Source organism: Thunnus thynnus, chromosome 19, assembly GCF_963924715.1.
Source record: "Thunnus thynnus chromosome 19, fThuThy2.1, whole genome shotgun sequence".
NCBI classification, from domain to species: domain Eukaryota; kingdom Metazoa; phylum Chordata; class Actinopteri; order Scombriformes; family Scombridae; genus Thunnus; species Thunnus thynnus.
Window position 1 is genome coordinate 9,434,332 of NC_089535.1, and position 20,398 is coordinate 9,454,729.

Below are 20,398 nucleotides of genomic sequence, written 5' to 3' on the forward strand. Positions count from 1 at the left end.
TCTGTGTGACCAACAACTGATAAGAGCATTTGGTTAGACAAACTAGCAACCAGTCTTAAATGAGGAGACGTGTAGAGTTGGTGTGATTGTGGGCAGTTCACATACAAGCCACATTAAGGTAACTTTGGAGGGTTGTACTGCAAGACTGCATCAGCTGGCATCAAAAACACAAGTGACTTTCAGGTTCAGCTTCTTGGACTCCAGTGTCAAACTGTCAGACTCAGCTTTCGTCAGTCTAAACTGTTGTTTAGCATGTCTTGAAAGTAAGCATGTCCACTGATACAGGAAGGTACAAGAATGGAAATATGTGTCTTCTAAGTAGAGAATATTCCTGGCATTATATCAATCCTACTCCTCTTCTCTCATATTAATATCAATATTAAAGAGGACATAAGGACATAACACGCACATGGATTTCCAGATCTATATTGTTATTATGAGGCTCTAGGGAATATCTTTGCATACAGTTGAAAAAAAACCCTCCATATTTATCTTATACTGGCTCTTTATGCAGCCCCTCAGTTCAGGCTGTCTGAAACAGACCATTTCACCTCCTGTAGTCAGTTTCACATCTTTTTTTCATTCTTTAACCAAAATATAAACCTCCCAAATACATCTGTACATGTTCAAGCCTGAATCCAATCCGAAATAGACAACACCAACAGCCTGTGGAACAACCTTAGCAACAAGGCTACGGAACAGCTGTTTGTGAGCATGTGTGAATGATCTGACATCAGTTTGATGGGTAAGCAGAGGTAACTGCGACGAAACGAAGCGTTGAGAGCAGGCTGAAGCCTTGGCTTTAGTCTTAAAGGCAGATTTTTTACATACGTTCACCTCAGGTTTTGGAACTTTGACCATGTTTAACATAGACATCTGACTTATTAACAGAATATAAATGTCAGAAAATCCCAAAAAACATGTTATGTCCCCTTGAATACAATAATCAAGAATGTAGTGGAGGGTATCCAAAGTCACCCACATCTTTGTTAACTGAATAGAGAATGCACACCCCTTTTCACCTAACATGAACTATCAATTCATTACTTAATAACTGCTAACAATCTAACATAAGAGGCCATTTTTTTCTGAAAGATGTAAGAATATGTGAGGTTATTGTTTATTCTGTGATGACCTACAATTATTGTCATAGTTCCCCCACCTTTTAATTCATTGCTAAATGTGCACACACTGATGGATGGATTACATAATGACCCAGAGCTGTCAGTAACCATGAATTACTGCAATATGCAAACCAGTTCTTACTTATCATGATGGCTGGGCCTTGAGCGCATCTTGTTGCAAAAGCAGTGCAGCGCTTTCACTCCTCTATTTTTATAAATAAATTGTCCCTTTAGGTCACAGAACTCCCCTGAGTGACATGTCTGTCTCTTTATGGAGATGACCCATGCCTGCTGAAATATTCCAGTAAGTTTTAGCGCCTCTAGTCTTCCATTACAAATCACTACAGTCAGCATTTACCAGAACGTCCTGCTGTGGGGCCAACTGCCAAGTACATTTTTCACCATATCGATGATATTGTGTGTTCCCATAAGTGGTGAATGCAGGTGTTTTGGTTCTCACAGCCTCAGTGCCTGGGGGTGTAACAACCTCACTGCTGCATCATCTAAAGATGTTACAGAATGTGTTTTTCCTGTCAAATGAGATTGTTTTACTATGCTCTACTTTACATCTGAAGCTAATAATGATGCGCTACTTGTGCTGACCAGCAGGTGGAGAAGTTTTCATGGACTCTTCCACCCTTCAGCCCCCGTCCCTGTCCCTCCTCTGTCTGTCTCAAGCTACCCCTGATGAGAGGAGTTCCTGCACAAACTTCATTCCTCTCCACAGAGGGAGAAGACATGTTGGAGACTTAACAGAGGCAGGACAGAGAGAGAGAGAGAGAGAGTAGAGAAACAAAATTCTCAGACTGGACTTTTTTCTGTTGTTGGATTATTTCTCTTCAGGGTCTTCATGTATTTTCATCTTTGCATCAAAATATATGGGTGTGAAAGTTTATATGTAAAGTGTAAATGTGATTGCAGTTGCTTGTAGAAATGGATACATCTTTTGCAGTGAGCTCTCATCTCCTGGCCCTTCTACTCTCTCTTCATCTACACTTCCACCTTCTTGTTTGGGCCGCAATGGATTCCTGCTATGACGAAGAGGGCACCATAAGCCGTTGCATGCCCAAGTTTGAGAATATTGCCTTCAATCGAACTGTGGAAGTATCAAATGTGTGTGGTTCCCCACCTGAGGACTACTGCATGCAGACGGGCTCGACACGCTCATGCCACTACTGTGACGCATCAAACCCAGAACTGAGCCACAATGCCAGCCTCCTGACAGACTTCAACAGGAATGAAGAGCCCACGTGGTGGCAGAGCCAGTCCATGTACTATGGTATCCAGCACCCCAATTCTGTCAACCTCACCCTTCACCTGGGTAAGAGCACAGCAGCACAACTTTAGTTCAGTCTGACCTCCAGAAGTCTTGAGTCTGACTTTCTGCAACTTGCAATGTTGTTTGTGGCTGAATGAGCTAGGTCAAGTATGTTCTCAGGGTTCACCTGTGGTTTCTGTTCCTACTATGTTCTATGTTGTCTTTATTGTGTATTTTCATTTTCAAGTGCTTGTAAGCTTTTCAAGTGCACACTGTGTCCAGGAACAGAAAAGATTCTGAAGACTTTAATACAAAACAGCTGTGTGTAACAACACACGATTTGTATTATGCAGTTGCGGCTCTGAGCTGTCTTCATAAAAAAGACTTTGACCCAGACATAGCTTAGACTTAGAGTATTTGTGAGCGCATAGCCGCAAGGGCATGTCTAAGAATTTTGGGGGATTTAAAGTGGATGAGGAGGACACACAGTTGCATCTGACATGCCTAGATAGCAAGTGAGTGATGGCCCAGTGTTGGCTCATGTTTACTTTGATTCAGCCCACATACCGCCACAGAATATTGGTGATGAACCCTTTCGAATCTGGCCGCCAGCATACAGTCACAACTCCTGTTGGTGAGACGATATTTCAGCTAAGATATGGGCCAGAACAAGACTAGAACACTGCCACAACACATTGTACATAAAACTATGTTTCAAGCATGATTCGGTCCAGATCATGGCTACAGCTCAACCTTTATGTTACCCTTTTTACCGTGAAAGCCCTGCTCAAACAATTCAACATTAATCTTCTGTGTTCTCATTTCAGCAACTGTCACAATACACTCCAATAGGTACTACTACAATAAATATACAATTGACTTTTAATGAAACAGAAGCTGTTTCATATTTTAGAAGAATTCCAGGTAATAAGCAGTTGATAACCTGCAGAAAAGTTTGGCAGAGACAGGCCTATGATAAGGAAACAAGGACCAATTGAACCAATTAACCAGACCAAATATATAAAATGTATTTGGAATTCAAAAGATACACTTACTTTTCAGGGAGGTAAATTTCATTAACCCCTCACCCCCAGCCAGAGTCAATTTTTGGATAGCCAGGGACTTGGTCAGCAGGTCTACTGTCACTTGAAATTATGCTAATTGTCCCTTTACTTTGGTTAAAGTTTTCATAGAACTTGGGAGAGAAGTTCCTCATAAATGCACTCTACTGAACTACTGAATGCCTAAAGAACAAAAGAACTCCAAAGAACTCTAGAACTCTTTGGTTGGATCAGTTCCACCCAGGAACACCCAGTATAGTTCAAATTGGACACCATTTCTTTAGGTCAATCATATTAGGGTTGAGGTTAAGGAAAGACTCGAGCTGTTAAAAGACCAGGCAAGGTGAGAGACCTGGCTTTAGGCATTTTGTCAAAGATGAATGAGAAAAGCATCAGCTAAGAGAATCAGACTTCACTTGATATGTGTTGAGAATTCGACAGGTCGTAACGGTTCAAAGCAATGCACCACCCTTATACACTGCGCTATGTCTGTGTCAAGTTTTTCGGAGTGCCTCCATCATGCGCTCTTTTCCTTTGAAAAATCGCATTGCTCTCACTTTTTTGTGCACTGGGGGTACATATTTACATGTGAAGACATTTCTCATTTCACAAAATTTTATGAGGCCAGCTTGAGCCATTAGCATCATTATCCCATTACCATGCTGCAGAAAACTGCAGAAATAAGTAACAGACCACATTTGTCACCTAAACTGAATTAAACGGTGGCGATTAATGTTACAAAGCATTAATACAAATCTTTCTATGAAATTACCTTTCCCTCCTCCATTTATTTTCTGAACTGTGTGTGTGTGTTTGTAACAACATATACAGGAATTTGGAGGCCACTGAAAGAATGTTGCTGTGGGTCTCCCATTATTATTGAACAAAATGTTATTATTTTATACATATATAGTAAAGTACATTACATATAATAAAGTCAATTTATTCTCACTTTGAATACAGATATTGAAAACAGCATTTCACATAGTACACTTTGCAAATAACAAACAGCATAATGTCCAAATACCAAATATAGTATCAAATCAAGAGAAATCAGCAGTAACATTTCTGTTTTGTGCCATAGGCATGTTGTAAACAAGCCAGCAAACCCACAACAATTGCACATACTGTACACAACCAAGCCCTACACCTTTATTTAATCTTTTAAAAAAGCTTTCTTGTGTCAGAGTTATATGAAAAGATCATCAGCACTCTCATGTCTGTCTGCCAGGAGATGGATACCTTAGCTTAGAAGAAAGATGTTGGGTTATGTACGGGATTATTTCTTGGCCTGGTGCACTTACTTCCTAGAGTCTTGGCATCGCTGTGAGGGTGCCAGGCAACTAGCGGAGACTGAAGGAAGTCACTGCACCCAGCCAAGAAATAGTCTGGCACATGAAACCAGGTCGGTTTTCCAGTCTTGTTCTCTTCCAGTGGCTCCAGCTTAGTATTTAACAGACAGATAGGGGAGTGGTCTAAATCTTCTCATCTAATTCTCAATGACAAAGCAAATAAGAGGATTTCCCCAAATGTCAAACTATTTCCTGAAGTCTTGAATAATAAATTGAACCATCAAAATTCTGGGTGGAAATGTTAGATTTGAAAGGTTGATTTGTGACATCAATACAATTCAATACAAGCTAAAATGGTTTTAATCTTTGTGTGGTTATGATGACATTAGAGACAGGGTTATAGTTAAGGAGAACCTTTGGCCTGCACTACTAGCTAGCAAATAGTTGCCTATTTACACATCCAGCAGGTACGGAGCAACATTAGTTGCTTACCCTTGTTTTTTAGGGCTTTTTTGTTGAAAACAGCAGCTGCGGTCATAAACAATGCTATGATAGCTGTGAGTGAACCAAATAGTGCACTTGCAGGCCAGAGAACAAAAAACAATGAGCTCACCTTAAATATATTCTCTGTGTATATGTGTGTATAGGTGTGTGTGTGTGTGTGTGTGTGTGTGTGTGTGTGTGTGTTGACTTCCAGCAATCTATCAGGGAAGGCAGCTCCTGTTCAAAACTAGACATTTTCTTGACAGGTCAGGTCTCTTCACCCTTCCTCTGTAGGTGGAGAGTGGGCACTCCCTGTCAAAACGCTCTGCTTCAAAGGAACAAGAGAGAAGGACAAAATGATGACAGAAGTTGAAAATGTCAGAGCTTTGACCGTAGAGGAACTGTTATATCACGTTCTCAGAAAGCAAGAAGTGCCTCTGTCAAACAGAGAATATTGATTTCCAATGGCAAATAGATGTTTGGCTATGTTTTGAGGATTTGTTGTCTATAATCTTGGGCTAGTTCTTTTCCTGGAGAAAGGTGCCAGTGTGGCTGCTGCTGCTGCTGCTGCAGAGGTATGTTCGGTGCTGTCTGGAGAGTTTGTTATTCTTCAAACATTCCCAACACCCACAAGTCTGTCTCCCTTAGACTAAATTGACCTTTGCTCCCTCTGTACTACCTCCCAAACACGTGTTTTTCTATGCCTTTGGATCCACCTTGGCTCAGCATTCTTGAAAGAGGGATGATTATATTTTCATAACACAGAATTTTATGTAACTGAATATCCTTACATTTTGTGTGTGTGGCATCACTTTGGTACAAATGAAAGCTCTGTGATCCATCTGGGGTGCTGGTGGGGGGTGCCTTCGACGTTACTATTTGCCTCTCCAAACAAAACAAGCTCTCTCTGAAGGGAATACAGGGAAATGCTGGGATGATAAACACAGCAGCAGGATGGAGGGACACATATTGCAGCCAGGTCAGAGTGGGTCTGTGGAAGAGTAGAAAGAAAGGGGGGAGTCGGGCTGCTTCAAGGGGAGTAAACAAAACATAATGAGGAAGAAGGGAGGGGGAAAGAAAATGCCGGGTGGTTTGCTGGTAAGGAATTGGGGTCAGGTTTTTCCCACAAAGACTTGGTGAGAAGCACACACATTCGAACAGCACACATTGATGTCTGCAGCTGGTTCTCGTTCAGCGCTGTCAAAGAAAACCAACATCCTGTCTCAGATGTAAAACAATGATAAAAGTCTGCCACAGTTAGCATGACACTCTCACAGCTAGATTATAGGCTTGCATATGAAACACAATTCTCTGTAAGAGACTAATCTATTCTATTTCATTCCCAAACTTCGAGACACAGCACGACAACAAGATAAATCCACTCATCCGTGTATTTGCTGATCACAAAAATCTGAGTTCGGAGTAAACAGATTGTAAATATTGAGTCTACAGTACATCTGGTGAGTTTAGTCTCAGCCTGTCTCAGTCTGGGCAGATGAGAGCAGCTGTGTTAAGTTGACATGGATGACTCTGAACAGGTCAGACAGCACGCAGCTCCCAGCCCAAGTAGTCTGTGTCCAAACAGTCTTTTTATGACTACACAACATAAGCTTTGGTTTGATTTGTGATGGCACAAGATGCTGGATCAGAAAAAAACGCCTACAACCCTGTAAAGACGTACTTGTCTTAATTTTCAGTGTTCAAAGACCTGCCACTTGGTGAACAAAGAGAAATTTTAGCTTCAAACGGAGCTGTCCAAACTGTGAAAATAAACATATGAATTCTATCTGCGGGCATATTTTCTCTATAGGTATTTTTTGTTATGTCATGTTAAATCATCTCTGTTGTGCCTATATAAATGCTAATGAATACATTAAGTATGCACTCCTGAAAGAGGATGAATCACGAATCATTAAACATTATGCATAAAAACATACAAATATCCTTTGTAATTAGTCTGCATTTCATCGAGGGGGGGGATATCCAACAAATGTTTCATCCTCTGCCACTTTTATGTTTTTTGCCTCTGTCCCAGCAGGGCTGAGCTCACCTCATGGAGGGAGTAAATGAAAGCTAAATGATCTTAGGGTTCCTGAAGGAAAGATACCATTAGAGATTGCTGCAGAGACAAGAGACAGTAATGCCTAGCTCTGACTTGGCAGAGAAAAGCAACAGATGTCATTATGGCCGTACCAGTGGATGGCATCCCTCTATGAATGTGCAGAGCGGCTGAGACTTGGTATCTAATGATGTAGAAAAAAAATCCCCATGAGAGCAATGAAGAAGCCTGTTAAGAAAGCTTATACATGTTACTTATATGGTCTCAATATGACTTCCATTTGTATCTGTGCAGTTAATCCCCCCTTCAAGTTGCACAATATTTGGCAGATTCTAAATGTGTATGAATACTTAGGAAGTATGTCTCTACAAGTGTCCTTAATATGGCTTCAAGATCATTGTTTGAAGTGTCCACAGTGAGTAAACAATGGAAGGAAATGGCACCACTCAGTCAAAAAGAAGCATGGATACTTTGTTTGCATTGAGATCAGGGTAGAAGATGTCAACTCTCCTACAAAACCAAATAAGGACAACAGCTATGTCACTAATCAATATACATTGAGAACCATCTGAAAAAGCTTAATAATTTTGCAGGCATAAATATTCAAAAAAAAGAATATGCAACATGCCAAAATGCATTCTTTCCTAAGCCTCCTTCTCATTTAATTAAACATGTACCTACGAGACTCTTCCCTACTTATTATGCGCCTTCAAAAATTACTTTACAGACATTTCTTCAGTAGCAGCAAGCAACACCAATTACAACTTAGTCAGATCTGCTAAATCCCCCCAACACCAACTCAAATGAAAATCTGGGTGTATCTTCTCATTTGCTGCAGGTCTCTGAGTTGTAGAGATTGTGCTCTGAAACCCATTTTCCTTTTTCGCAGATTGAAGTTGAATAGCTGTTTTTGGGGGAATACAAATCTATGAAAAATCCTTCTCTCTCTCTGTTTCACTCCTATTTCCCCCCCAAATGACCGATATACCACTGAAAACTCACCTCTGATGTGTTGTTCAATCAATGACATGTTTAATTCTATGCCATACTCAGCTCCTTGTGACACTCATTAGTGTTTTGCTTGTTGGATCAATCACTTTTCTATTGATCAGATTGGGTGTTTACACTACAAGTGTTGCATCAGACTGTATTCTAATCAGCAATACAGGCCCTTTTCCCCTCTGAGTTTGCACTCATTGCCCTATTCTGTCCTACAGTTAATGTAAGAAATAAGACTTTTTTTTTGGTCTTTTTCCCTTTGACCTATGTTTCACTTCTGGGGCCCATTATGATCCGGATAATGAGAAAATAATCCTGGGTATTCTTCTACACTACTCCTGCAGGGATGACATTCATTTACCCTGCACAGAGGCACGGGAAATTAAGCCTATCCCCCATTGTTTTCCTTCTTTCTATAATGCAATTATGCTAGTTTTTTTTCTTTGCTCCTGGGCCCTTAACTATCACCCCACAGTATTTGTCTCTTATAACCAGCCCTGATCTAACTGTTGTAACGACAATGGATCTAGTTCTAACAGTAATTCTTTCAGTGATTCTATTCAAAGCTAATCATATCTGTTTTCCACAGGGAAGGCCTTTGAGATAACCTACATACGATTGAAATTCTACACCAGTCGGCCGGAGAGCTTCGCCGTCTACAAACGTACAGAGGAGGATGGGCCCTGGTTGCCGTACCAGTATTACAGCGCCTCTTGTGGGAAGACCTATGGGAAGGATGCAAAGGGTTACCTTCGCCCAGGAGATGATGAGAGAACTGCTTTATGTACAGATGAGTTCAGTGATATCTCCCCCCTCAGTGGAGGAAACGTGGCTTTTTCCACCCTGGAGGGACGTCCCAGTGCATACAACTTTGACCAAAGCCTGGTGTTGCAGGTGAGGCCTCATTTTTTTTATGTATTGAGGGTATGAGGGAGGACCGAAAAAAAAATTCCCAGCACTTCCCCCATTCCTGAACACATTTCCTGCAGTCATCTTTTGTCACTGTGTCCAGAGCCTCCTGTGATTCCTCCTGGATTTCTTCCATGGTGGCAAAACTTCTCCCTTTGAGTCCAAATGATAGTTTTGAGCTGTAGGCATACGCTACCTAGCGGCAAATCCGAAAACCACACCATAATCCCATGCTATTGATGGTTTCTGGGCCCCCCCTCACATTTCATGGTTGACATATTGGCTCTACTTTCATCTGTTACCACTCACTTTACAGAAAAATATAACTTACTGGAAAGCTTTAACACTTAATTCTAATCATACAGATTTTAGCTGTGGCAAAGTAAATATTCATTTTAAAAAACAAATAAATACAAAAATAAATAGAAGAGACTAATGTTTTATGTAGATCAGACATGAAAAACAACTGATTACTTAATTAAATTTCAAAACCTTGATGACAATCCATTATGGATGTTCAGATCCTGCTGGTGTTGACCTTTCCAAGATTTTCTTCTAGGAAATTAATGTCTTAATTTGAGAATGGGAACAGATTTCTTCAAGAAATGCTTTATTATAGCCCTCCAGACACAAGGGCTCAAATACATAGATAGCAAATTGTAACAGAGCTGTATAACTTGAGATTATTACTGCATGTGATGCTCCCGGCCTCCAAGCGGGGAGCATCCCTCCAGCATAGACTGGATCATCAAAATCTCTCCACTCTCCAACACTTTTACACTAACAAACATACCTTAGTTGCACACATATACATGCATGCCTTCAAGCCTTTGCAAAGCAGCTGAAGGGAATCTAATGTTATGTTTAGCTCTGATTAACATTGATGAAGCCTTGAGAGGGCTGTGCTGAATTAATGGCAGCCTCTTGAGAGAGAGTCTGGGAGGGGTGGGCACAGTAAAGTGTGGCTAAAATGAGTAAATAAAGCACTTAATGCTGCCACTCCTTTTCCTTTGACATGAGTATGTATGCGTGCATCTGTCTATGCGTGTGCTCTGCATTGCTACTTAAGTGAAAAAGTTTCTCGGGTTATTAATTACTTAGGATCTTAACTGTCATGTTTGTGTATATCAGAGGCTAAATCTGCCTTGAGGTGAAAGTCAGTACTGTATGCAACAGTATTCCCAGGTCTCAGCATTGCTTAACGTCTAATGGACCAAAATATAGAGGTAAACTTGCCACAGCAAATTAAGTAAACTAGCTAATTAGAGCAGAGATCAGGAGAATATATCATGATGCTCCATACAGTATAACACACATGTACATATGTCTGGTTAGAAATAGTAGTATATCAGTATATTTTCTATTTTCAATGCAAACTGCTATTGGGAGAAACATTTGGTAAATGAAAATTGGTAAATATAACCAGCTATCAACTTCTCAGTCACATCCAGAAATCTGCACAGAAATTTCAGTGATTCTGAAAATCCAAGGGCTCATCAGTCACCCGTCTCCTAGAAATTATGTTTATATACTAATTCATTTTGCCAAATATATTTTGAAGAAAGCATGATTGCTACCTGGATTACTTTCAGTTTTTTCAAGTGAAGGAAGTTTTACCTTCTTTTGTGCCACAACAAAAGCACTTTGGTTAAAGCTGCATTAAATCATTTTCTTGGCCACTTGGCGGCAGCGGAAACAAGTTGTGGACACAACACTGACATATCAAGTCGCTAACTGTGTCTGTTTGCTGTTTGGTGCTGAGCAGGTAGTGTAAAGTGGATTTTTGGAGCTTTTTTCTCTAAAAACAGCTGCCTGCTGCAGCTGAAAACAACAGAGAGCGCTGAGAGTGAACCAAAACAGTAAAGTTGCAGCTGGACAGCTTAACATTGAGCTGAAACTCCCCATAAAGCTTCATAAAAGCCGAGGGGGGCTGTAGAGTTTGTTGATAATACTCTGTAGATTCATCACTACAAGCAATGCCTCTGACAGAACACATTGAAACCATACTCTTTCCTTAACTTTAATCAAGCACTTTGATTAGCTAAACATTACCATAAAATTTTATGATATTTGTCGGAAAAAATAATGAATAACGTTGTCAGTAACATTTCTCTCAGAGAGTATTTGCTGTATTTGTATTTGTAATTTGCCCTTCAGAAGGGAACATGCTGTTGCCATGTTGCTGTCATTGAAAGCCGAGAAATCAGCAATAATACAGTGAAGCTCACTGACTGAAGAAGATGGTGGCAGAAGTGGCATGATGAATAAACCTCATTCAAAATCTAATTAATTGTTTCTTATAAAAGCCCCACAGCTACTTCTATAATGTGACTGACAGGATGTGCTTCTTTCTGCTGTCCCTTACACTTTCTGCATGTTGCTATTTTTATTCCCTGTCTCTACAACAACCAAAATAACAACAACAACAACAAATTCCTGATATATAGTGATAAGCAGTGGACACATTTTCAATAATAACCCTCAATTAAGTCCACAGTCACGGCTCCCCAACTGCTATGTGCAAAATGCTCCTCAGGACAATGATAATGATAATGTGTTCTTCTGTCTGACCTTTCTCCTAAAATGTAGTGTGGAAATAAGTCTGGCAATGCAACACTACCACATCTGTAAAGGAAGCTGTCCTCCTCCACATCATTAAATAAGAAATATCTTTTGGAGTATATGTGGAAGATATGCAGTGTAACCCTGCATAACCATAACCCACACCCACATCTATGAAGAAAGCTATCTTCCAAAACCTAATAAAGTAAGAATGAGGGAGTTTTTGGAGAATATGTGTTGTTCACAGTTGACTGTATGTGACTGTTATAAATGGATTTAAAGATGGTTTAGCTATAACCAAATCCCAATATCTCTCCCCAGCTCTCTTTGTGTTTTGAAACTCAACTGTGCACTATGTTGTGTTTCAAATCTCTGAATGCAACATTCAATGGAAAACTGAGGCATACTGGAGTATATTCACTTTGTGAATAAAAGCTGTTTTGTAGAGGTTATATATAAAATAAAATTGCAGCATGATGAATAAAAGTTACTTTAAACTTCAAATAATGACATTTGTAATTTGAGGAGAATTCATGGTGACAGCAGCATTGTTTTATTTGCACTTCTAAACATCCCTAAGATGAATGATTTTAGAAAGAAAACGTGTGGTGCAGCTGAGAGGCCCTTAGGGCTACATATGGTATCTCTGCCTGCACACATACCCTAACCCCACCCACCCCCCCCTCACCCTAACACACACATGCTTTCTGCGCCGGATGCTGTCTCCTCGTAAAACCTCCTCTCTCATCAACTACAGCACTTTGAATGGGTGACATCTTTGCAACCTCCTGCAGAGTAGAAAGAGGCAGCCTTCCTCAAGAGTGATCCCATTTTAAAAGGGGAGAAGATGGAGGACAGACAGCAGTGGTGAAGCCACATCGGCTCTCTAGCATTTGCTAAGCTGCACTGAGCAGCAGGATAAAGACATTTTCTCCTCATCTCTGCTATTTGAGGTCCCCATGCGTCTACAGCAAGTGAAAATAGAAATGAAATGCACTATTGGATTATCTTTAGCGTTGCTATGGGCTGGGCACATTGTGTGGCAGGCTACTGTCAGAAAGACGACACACAGCTGCATGAAAGAGGAATTTGCATGCAGGACTGGATTTGGCTCCTGAGATTCTACTCCATCCGTCTTGCTAGGACAACAAAGAAAGGAGAGTGAATGAAAAAAAACATATTTCTGTGGCTTAGCAATAGCCACTTAACCTACTCTAAAGTCAAAAAGACCAGAAGTTTCCAAGTGATCTTCTCTCTCCACCCCATTATTCCCTGTTCCATCCTTATTCTTCCTGTTCAGTATGCATTACTTTGCTTAACCTCCTGTGCTGTTAGCTCTACATTTTTTGCATGAGAGCAGTTATGAAGTGCTTACAAGAAAAGGTAGCTGCAGCCTAGTTTCCAAGTTCAGAGATTATTAAACTGTCCTTTTCTGATTAATCCCTTCACAGTAGCCTTCTACCACTGTGCTATTTCGGCCTCTCTTTCTATCTGTTATATAATTCTGGACTCTGGCAAGCTGGGACAATAACAAGCTGGAGTCTAGGTTTGTAGGACATAGAGGATCTCCTAAAATTTTGAGAAGTGAGCATTAGGTGTTCAGTTGAAAATACATGTTCCATGCATGAACAGAGAGAGAAATACTTTTTCTCACCATGAAAGGATTATGTGGGATTAAGGAATTAAGAGACTAAGGATTATGTGAAGAGGACATGGCTGGAAACAGGTAGTCTGAGAGCGAAGTAGCAAGGAAGGACATTGTGGTCAGGCATTTATTCTTGCCTCTCGGGTTCAGTTACAAGTCTTTGAAGAAAAAGAAAAGAAAGTTTCTGTTGTCTATAACAGAAAACTTGCCCAAACCATAACCAAACAGTTGCCTAACCTTAAACTTAAAAGCTGTTTCCCTGGCGTACACTCAGCTGTTTTCACCATATCACAAATTGGACAAAAAAAGAATTTGTGCTGCTCTCACATAATTCAGAGGAAGCGGAAGGTAATTCTCTTGTGTCAAAAACACACTGAATTCATCCCATTATATTCTGTAAACTGGAAGGTGTAAAGCAATTGTTCAATCTGAGCATGAGGATGTATCACTTTTTGAGGAGTGATGTTCATTAAGAGTTATCACACCTGTGATAACAAGTGTAACATGAAGTAATACGCAAAAAAAAGCACCTTGTTGTGTGAATGTGCTATTAATATTTTACACGTGAGAGACCTTGTAGACCTGCTCTTTGGAAATCTATATTTACATATATTTTGATAACAAGAGTTTAGCAGGTATAATATCACCATATTAGTTTAGCATATATGCATGCTAACATTTGCTAATTAGCACTAATCACAAAAGTAGCGCTGAGGCTGAAAAGAATGTCATTATTTTTTGTATGTATGTCATATGCTGTAAATTGAAATTTGGATCAATCAGATCACCAAAGTTATTACAATTCATTCCCAGTGGGATATAAATGTTTGTACTAAATTTCATGCCAATCCATCCACAAAAGTCAACCTCATGCTGGTGCAAGAGAAAAAGTCAGGGGATCACCATAGTCATTAGGATTCATCGTCTGGTGTCCTATTCTATCCAGTAGATGTGGAGATATTTATCTGGATAAATGAAAACTTTTACACTGATGGACACTGAAAGTTAGTGGAATCCATCCGGTAGGTATTGTGAATGTCTGTATAATATTTCATGGCAATCCGTTCAATAGTTTTTGAGATCAAAATCACAAAAGTCAACCTCATGCTGGTGCTAAAGGAGAGATATTTTTCTGAATAAGTGAAAACATTGACCTGCTGGTGGTGGGAGATGAAAAGTCAACTGAATTCATCCTCTGGGGACATGAATGTCTGTACAACATTTCATGGCAATCCATCCAATAGTTGTTGCAATATTTCAGTCTGGACCAAAGTAGTGGAATTACCCACAGACGACAAGAGACACAAATAAAAACATTTCAAGTATTTTTGTGTTCCAATTTTAATCACACAAAAAAAGTGTTTCCCTTGTAGGCACATTTCATGACAACTGAATGATTTCCATAATATTTCAACAGAAATAAAAAGCACTTGATAGACTTCAATGACTACAGATTAGTTCTTAGTGGATCTAAAAGTACTTCCCTAATAGAAACACACCACAGCTCCTCTTCCTGTTCTGGCTTCTGGAGGGCAATACTGATCCAATAAAACCCTTATGATTCAGTCTATTGAACTGGTTTTTGTTCTTTTACACTTCAGAGGACTCATCCAAAAAGTCTTTAGACTGTTTGTTTATCTGGGAGAGTTTGATTCCCAGGTGCGCCCACAGCTCCAGCATGTCCCTGTCTCTCCTGGTCCAGGTCAGCAGCATTACACAGCTTTCACACTCTAAACGAGGAACATCAACAGCCGCTTTTGATTTCGGATTCTGTCCTTCAGTCAACATCTCTTTGATCGTTCCTGCTGCTCCATGTATGTGGAACCACTGTGACCAGCTGGATGGAAAAATCAATCAATTAATGCATTAGTCAGTGTGTGGGAACAGCTCAACAGTATTCAGTCTGTGAATAAATAACATGCATATGTCTGTCAGTGCAAGCTAATTCTGTTCCATCTATTAATTTTTAGAGAGACTATTCTCACTAATCAGTCATTGAAATATGATGATTGTATTGTATATATTAAGTATTGAATACTTTATTTTCAGTGTAATTATAATCACTATCAAAACTATCAGATTCCATATATTCACATGATACTGCACAAAAAGGCCATAAAATAATAATTATTATGAACATCAGGATAATGATATTACTAGTAAATGACATGCACTGATTTAAAAAAAACCTGGGTCCCCTTCATGTGTCAACTGAATTAGATTTAATCATTATTTAACTAATGCTAAATGTTAATATTAGTGTTAATTATTATTGACTTAATGACTGATGTTATGAGAATTTAGGTTAGCAATGCAAAAATGCATTTCTCTTAATACATCATTTATTCACTAAGCAGTTTGTTACATAATGTAACGCTTCAGTGAAAAAAAATAATCACGTCTTTATTTGTACTGTTTAATGAGTCTCTGTCTCTGCAGGTGTGCAGCTTTCATTTCAACAACTTAAGCCTTTGATTGCTCTTGTTGATTGTAATTACTATACGAAAATACACAAGCCAAGTCTTTCTCTCTTTACTGGTTAGTCCATACATGGAAACTCTATTTTCTTACTCGTCAAAGGTTGGAAAACAACTTAAATACCATTTCATAACAACAGCGAATATTGTAATTTCTCATTAACCTATTGAACCTTTAGATGTTTTTATTTTCATGGGGAGGCCATGCAGTGACATAAGCCCTTTAGGGTGAGTGGACGATCATTGCGGAGGCCCTTAGTTACATTAAAATGTGAATACTAATGGTGTTGCTGGCTGTATTTCAGTATGCTTTGGATGCCATCGACCTGCTGATTATAAAGCTGTGGGGGATCAATAAGAGGCAAGAATACATAGATTGGGTGGCAAATCTCTCAACAACCCTGCCAAGCACTCTCTCTCCTCCAGTCCACCTCTCCCTCTCTGCCTTCCTCTTAAACAACAAGATGAGACGACCCATAATTGACTGTGATCTGTCCTCCCATTAGAAGAAAAGGGGGGGATTTCTTTCATTAAATTTCTCATTCCCCCTCTATTTTAAGGGTGATGGGACAGATGGATGTAGTGAGAAAAGAAAAGAAAAACACATCAGCCACCCTCTTTGGTGTAAAAACAAAGCCGACAAAATGCGACAGAGTATTCTTTTCCGCACTGTGAATCATCACAATAAAGATGGTGGAACATGCTCTTCTTTAATGGTGACATACTGTTTCCCGCTTGAGCTACAAATACTAGAAAAACAAGAGGAAAATAGGCAACTCAATACAAAAGGGTGGGGTTGAGAGCAGCACTCAAAAATATCATTCCCACAACAGCACTATTTATTGAGTATAAGATGAAGGGCATTAAAGGAGGGAGGAGAGGGGAGTACATGCAGGGATATAAAAGGTATTTGTTTTAAACAATAAATACAACCCTTTACACAAATCCAAAACACTTATTTTCTTCTGTAGTGCAAATAGATGAGTTTACTGTGTTTCACCTGGATATTCCACTCAGTATTTATACTGCTTTTGAAGGATATCTCAGTACAAACAAACAATAAGACAATTAAAACATATCCAACAGTTGTTAGAGTTTGTTGGTTAGGTTAACTGGTGTTCAGATTTTAGTTTATATGTAAAAGCTTGTACTTTGTTCCCAAATAATTCTGCAGGCTGCTCTGGAAAGCAGCAATTCTGCAGGGCTTTTCTGGAGATGTGGGTCCCACCTCTCTTATTGCACCCAAACCTGATTGATGACCTTGGTCTTTGTGCAGCTTCCACTGTGCGCAAGGATCCAATGTCACACTTAAGTATGTGAAAGAGAGGACTGCTCCCAGATATAAACTCCATCGCTAATTGTCAAGGAGTTTCTGGTTCTTGTATTTTTTTGAGAAAAGCCCAAAGAGTATGAATTTTGAAACAGTTAAACTTTAAACCACAAGGCTGCTCTTTCCACATCCTCTGTGGTGGATCTCTGTATTTTCGCTGAGTAGTAAAGAGCTGTATCATCTGCATATACATGATTCTGCACTTTGGAAGGTCATCTATATTTATGCAAAACAGTAAAGGTCCAAGTACACTTCCCTGTGGCATGCCGTAACTCCATGAGACTGGACAGGACAACTTACTGACGCCTTCCTTGTAGAAAGGATTCAAACCATTTCATTGAGTAGAAGTCAAGTAAGATTTTGTGATAAACAGTATCAAAAGTCAAGGAATAAGCATCAACCACTTTAGCATGAAATGCCTTTATGTGAAATGTAGTTTTTAAATACCAGATGAGTCTAGCAACCTTGCTAAATAGCACATCGGCAGCAGTCACGCTCCCCTAAGAAGTCTTTCATCTTTCTATGCCTCCTCATTAAATCAAACCTTGTCTGTGTGAATATGATTATGTTGCCATATGGGATATTAGCTGACTGGGAGGTTTTTGAATAGCTAATATGGGATGAGGGTAATAACTTGCGGGTAAGTGTCACATTTTTAGCACCTTTTATGAGTCGTTTCCTCTTTCAGTGAGACACATGTGAAGACCTCACATTGTCACTGTTATGAGTCGACCTTTTCTCGTGTCTTACAAACGTAAAAGAGCTGGAGAGCACTCTGTAATATCTGCAGTTAGTTGACTCGGATTGAATGCTTTCATTTCTCAGAATACAAACCCCGAGGAGCTCTTGCTCAAGCGGAACAGAGGCAGACAGAATTTCAGTGTTGTGATTGTAATCAGTGATTAGCTTCTATGAAAACACATCCTATGAAACAAGCCTCAATCTCTGATTTTGTGAATGACATTCAGGCAGAATGTGCTTTTCATAAAGTTGATGTAATCAGAATAAATGCCCCGAGCACTTACTGCCCAGTTTTTTCCCAGAGCTGTTTGTAACAATATTGCATTTCTATAGAAATGAGCAGTGAACCAGCTAATGTGGTAGAATCAAATCCTGGAGGTACAAAAGGGGCCATAGTCTGCCATATTTTGTCAATCTGTGTTATTAGACCACAAGAACTTAAAGCAGTGAATGCTTCCAAGACCATATAAAATGGATGTATTTTATATTTAACATCAGTTGTAATTAATAAGTTTTGATGTGTTGTTCTATATATGCTACATTAAGTCAGGACAGTGCAATGGGACTATATGTAAAAGGCACTTTTCTGATGTGTCATGTCTCAGTGAACGGAATTTTTTATTCCTAGAAATCACATTTATCAATTGGCTTTTAATGCACAGGGATAAAGATAGGGCATTTGTGTCAGAGGTTAAAACCACACTTTTTACATACAGATTGTCAACAGAGCATAAAATGATCCCTGTTCCCCTCAATGGCATGTCGGTGTGTCATTTCCTCTATGGCTCATACAGATACATGCATATTTCATGAGGCTTAAAACAGGAATTGCATTCTGCCTGTTTTATTAGCATTTTAATCCCTTTGCAGATTTGCCGCTTGTGCCTCAGTCTGAGGAGCGCTTAGTTTCAATATAGAGACTTCACACGCTTCATCTGCTGCTTTTAAAATATATCTTCCTGTCATTTTGAGAGGTTGAAGTAAAACTACATTGAAAAAAAGACGACTTGTGATACTTTAATGCACAGATGTTTTTGTCTCGTCTAACTGTCATCTGCATAAATATCATGTTCCGTGTTATATTGATGATCTAATGTGTTGAGTTTTCACTGCCATATGAATTATTTGGAATAAACAACTCACCTTATAACATGGCATTTAGATGTTTTCTCTAAAGTAATGGCTTACTTCAAAGGGGGCTCTGTTGTCAAGTTTGTAAAGCTGTCTTTTTTCAATAATCACGCATAAGATGAAAGCTGCTGTATGAATTCAAATTTAATTTGTTCAGTCATCCATTAAAACGGTTTGTCGTCTCCCCTGCCACCAGTCCATCCTCTCTCTCTCTCTTTCTCTCTCTCTCTTTCTCTCTCTCTAGAAAGCTGTGTGGCAAATTGGAGCTCCAGCATTGAATGACATTGAGTAAAAGGGGAAAAAATACATATTGAGGGCACAGTGAACTCAAGCAATTAAATTAAAAAGTTATTAACTTTGGAATGAGGGACACTGCTCTCTTTCCTGTCACTGCCTGCAGCCAGAGGCTCCAGAGTTCAAGGAAACACACTGGAACGGAAAGAGGAGAGAGGAGAAGGGAAGGAGAGAAAAGAAGAGGTGGAGACAGACAGGGGGAAAGAGACTAGAGAGATTTTAGAGGTGAGGGTAAAGGCTATAAGCTCCTAAGCAGAGATGTCCTCTGATGTTTGATATCATCAAAAAACTTTGCTGTGGGTGGCCTAATACATGTCTGCATGTACTCTACATGTGTCTATGCATGTGTGTACCTCCTCATTGAATCATTAGACCGTTACTGTCTTAAGCACAGAACTGGCTCACTGCCACTCACCACACCTTGGCCTATCCCTAAGTCAGCATCACTGTAGCGTTGTGAGCCCAAATTCCAAGGGAGTGAGAATCAAAGTTAATTAAGCTTTTGCTGCAGTTTGCACAAATAATAAGTAATGGGCTGACTACTAATTAACCCTAAGAAACTGCTTCCTTTCAGTGCAGTAAGTGATATTTGGAACTATGTCTGCTTTTTCTTACACAATTAGCATTGTTCTATCAAGCATAACTAATAACTCTTCCATATGATAATGGTCTCATACTCTGTGATAAATGATACAAATTTTGAAACGCTAACAATGCATTTATTTTTTTTATCATTTACTGCCAGTTAATTAGTGTGATTTTCACGGTAAGTTTCTTACAGTGTATGTGTGTGTTTAAGCATGAGAGCTGAGTGTTGGAAACGATGGCAATGTAGTACCGATGTCCAGCATGGCCCTCATTAGAAGAGGCAGGAGTCTTGTGCATTTTAACATTAATGATCATCAGTCTGTCCTAAGCATTTATTTAAGAATTTAATGAAAGGGCAGGTCATGTACGTTATGGCCCTTTTGTGTTATTTATTGAATATACTGAATTTTAGTTGAGATTTAATCACATAGAAAAAAAAGAAAAT

The 20,398-nt window shown here is 39.5% G+C and overlaps 1 protein-coding gene and 1 long non-coding RNA gene across 2 annotated transcripts in view; one reads left to right on the forward strand and one right to left on the reverse strand.

The window, feature by feature from the left end:
- Positions 1-928: 928 nt before the first annotated feature.
- Positions 929-20,398, forward strand: part of lamc3 (laminin, gamma 3) — a 107,352-nt gene continuing 87,882 nt past the window's right edge. The window contains exons 1-2 of the mRNA XM_067574284.1: positions 929-2,445; positions 8,866-9,170. Of these exons, the coding sequence (XP_067430385.1) occupies positions 2,058-2,445; positions 8,866-9,170 (693 nt within the window). The 5' untranslated portion in view covers positions 929-2,057. The remainder of the gene's footprint in view (positions 2,446-8,865; positions 9,171-20,398) is intronic.
- Positions 2,353-4,122, reverse strand: LOC137170729 (uncharacterized). The gene is made up of 3 exons (XR_010924661.1): positions 3,438-4,122; positions 2,950-3,010; positions 2,353-2,441 (listed from the first exon to the last, which is right to left on the reverse strand). It is a non-coding gene; the product is annotated as an uncharacterized lncRNA (long non-coding RNA).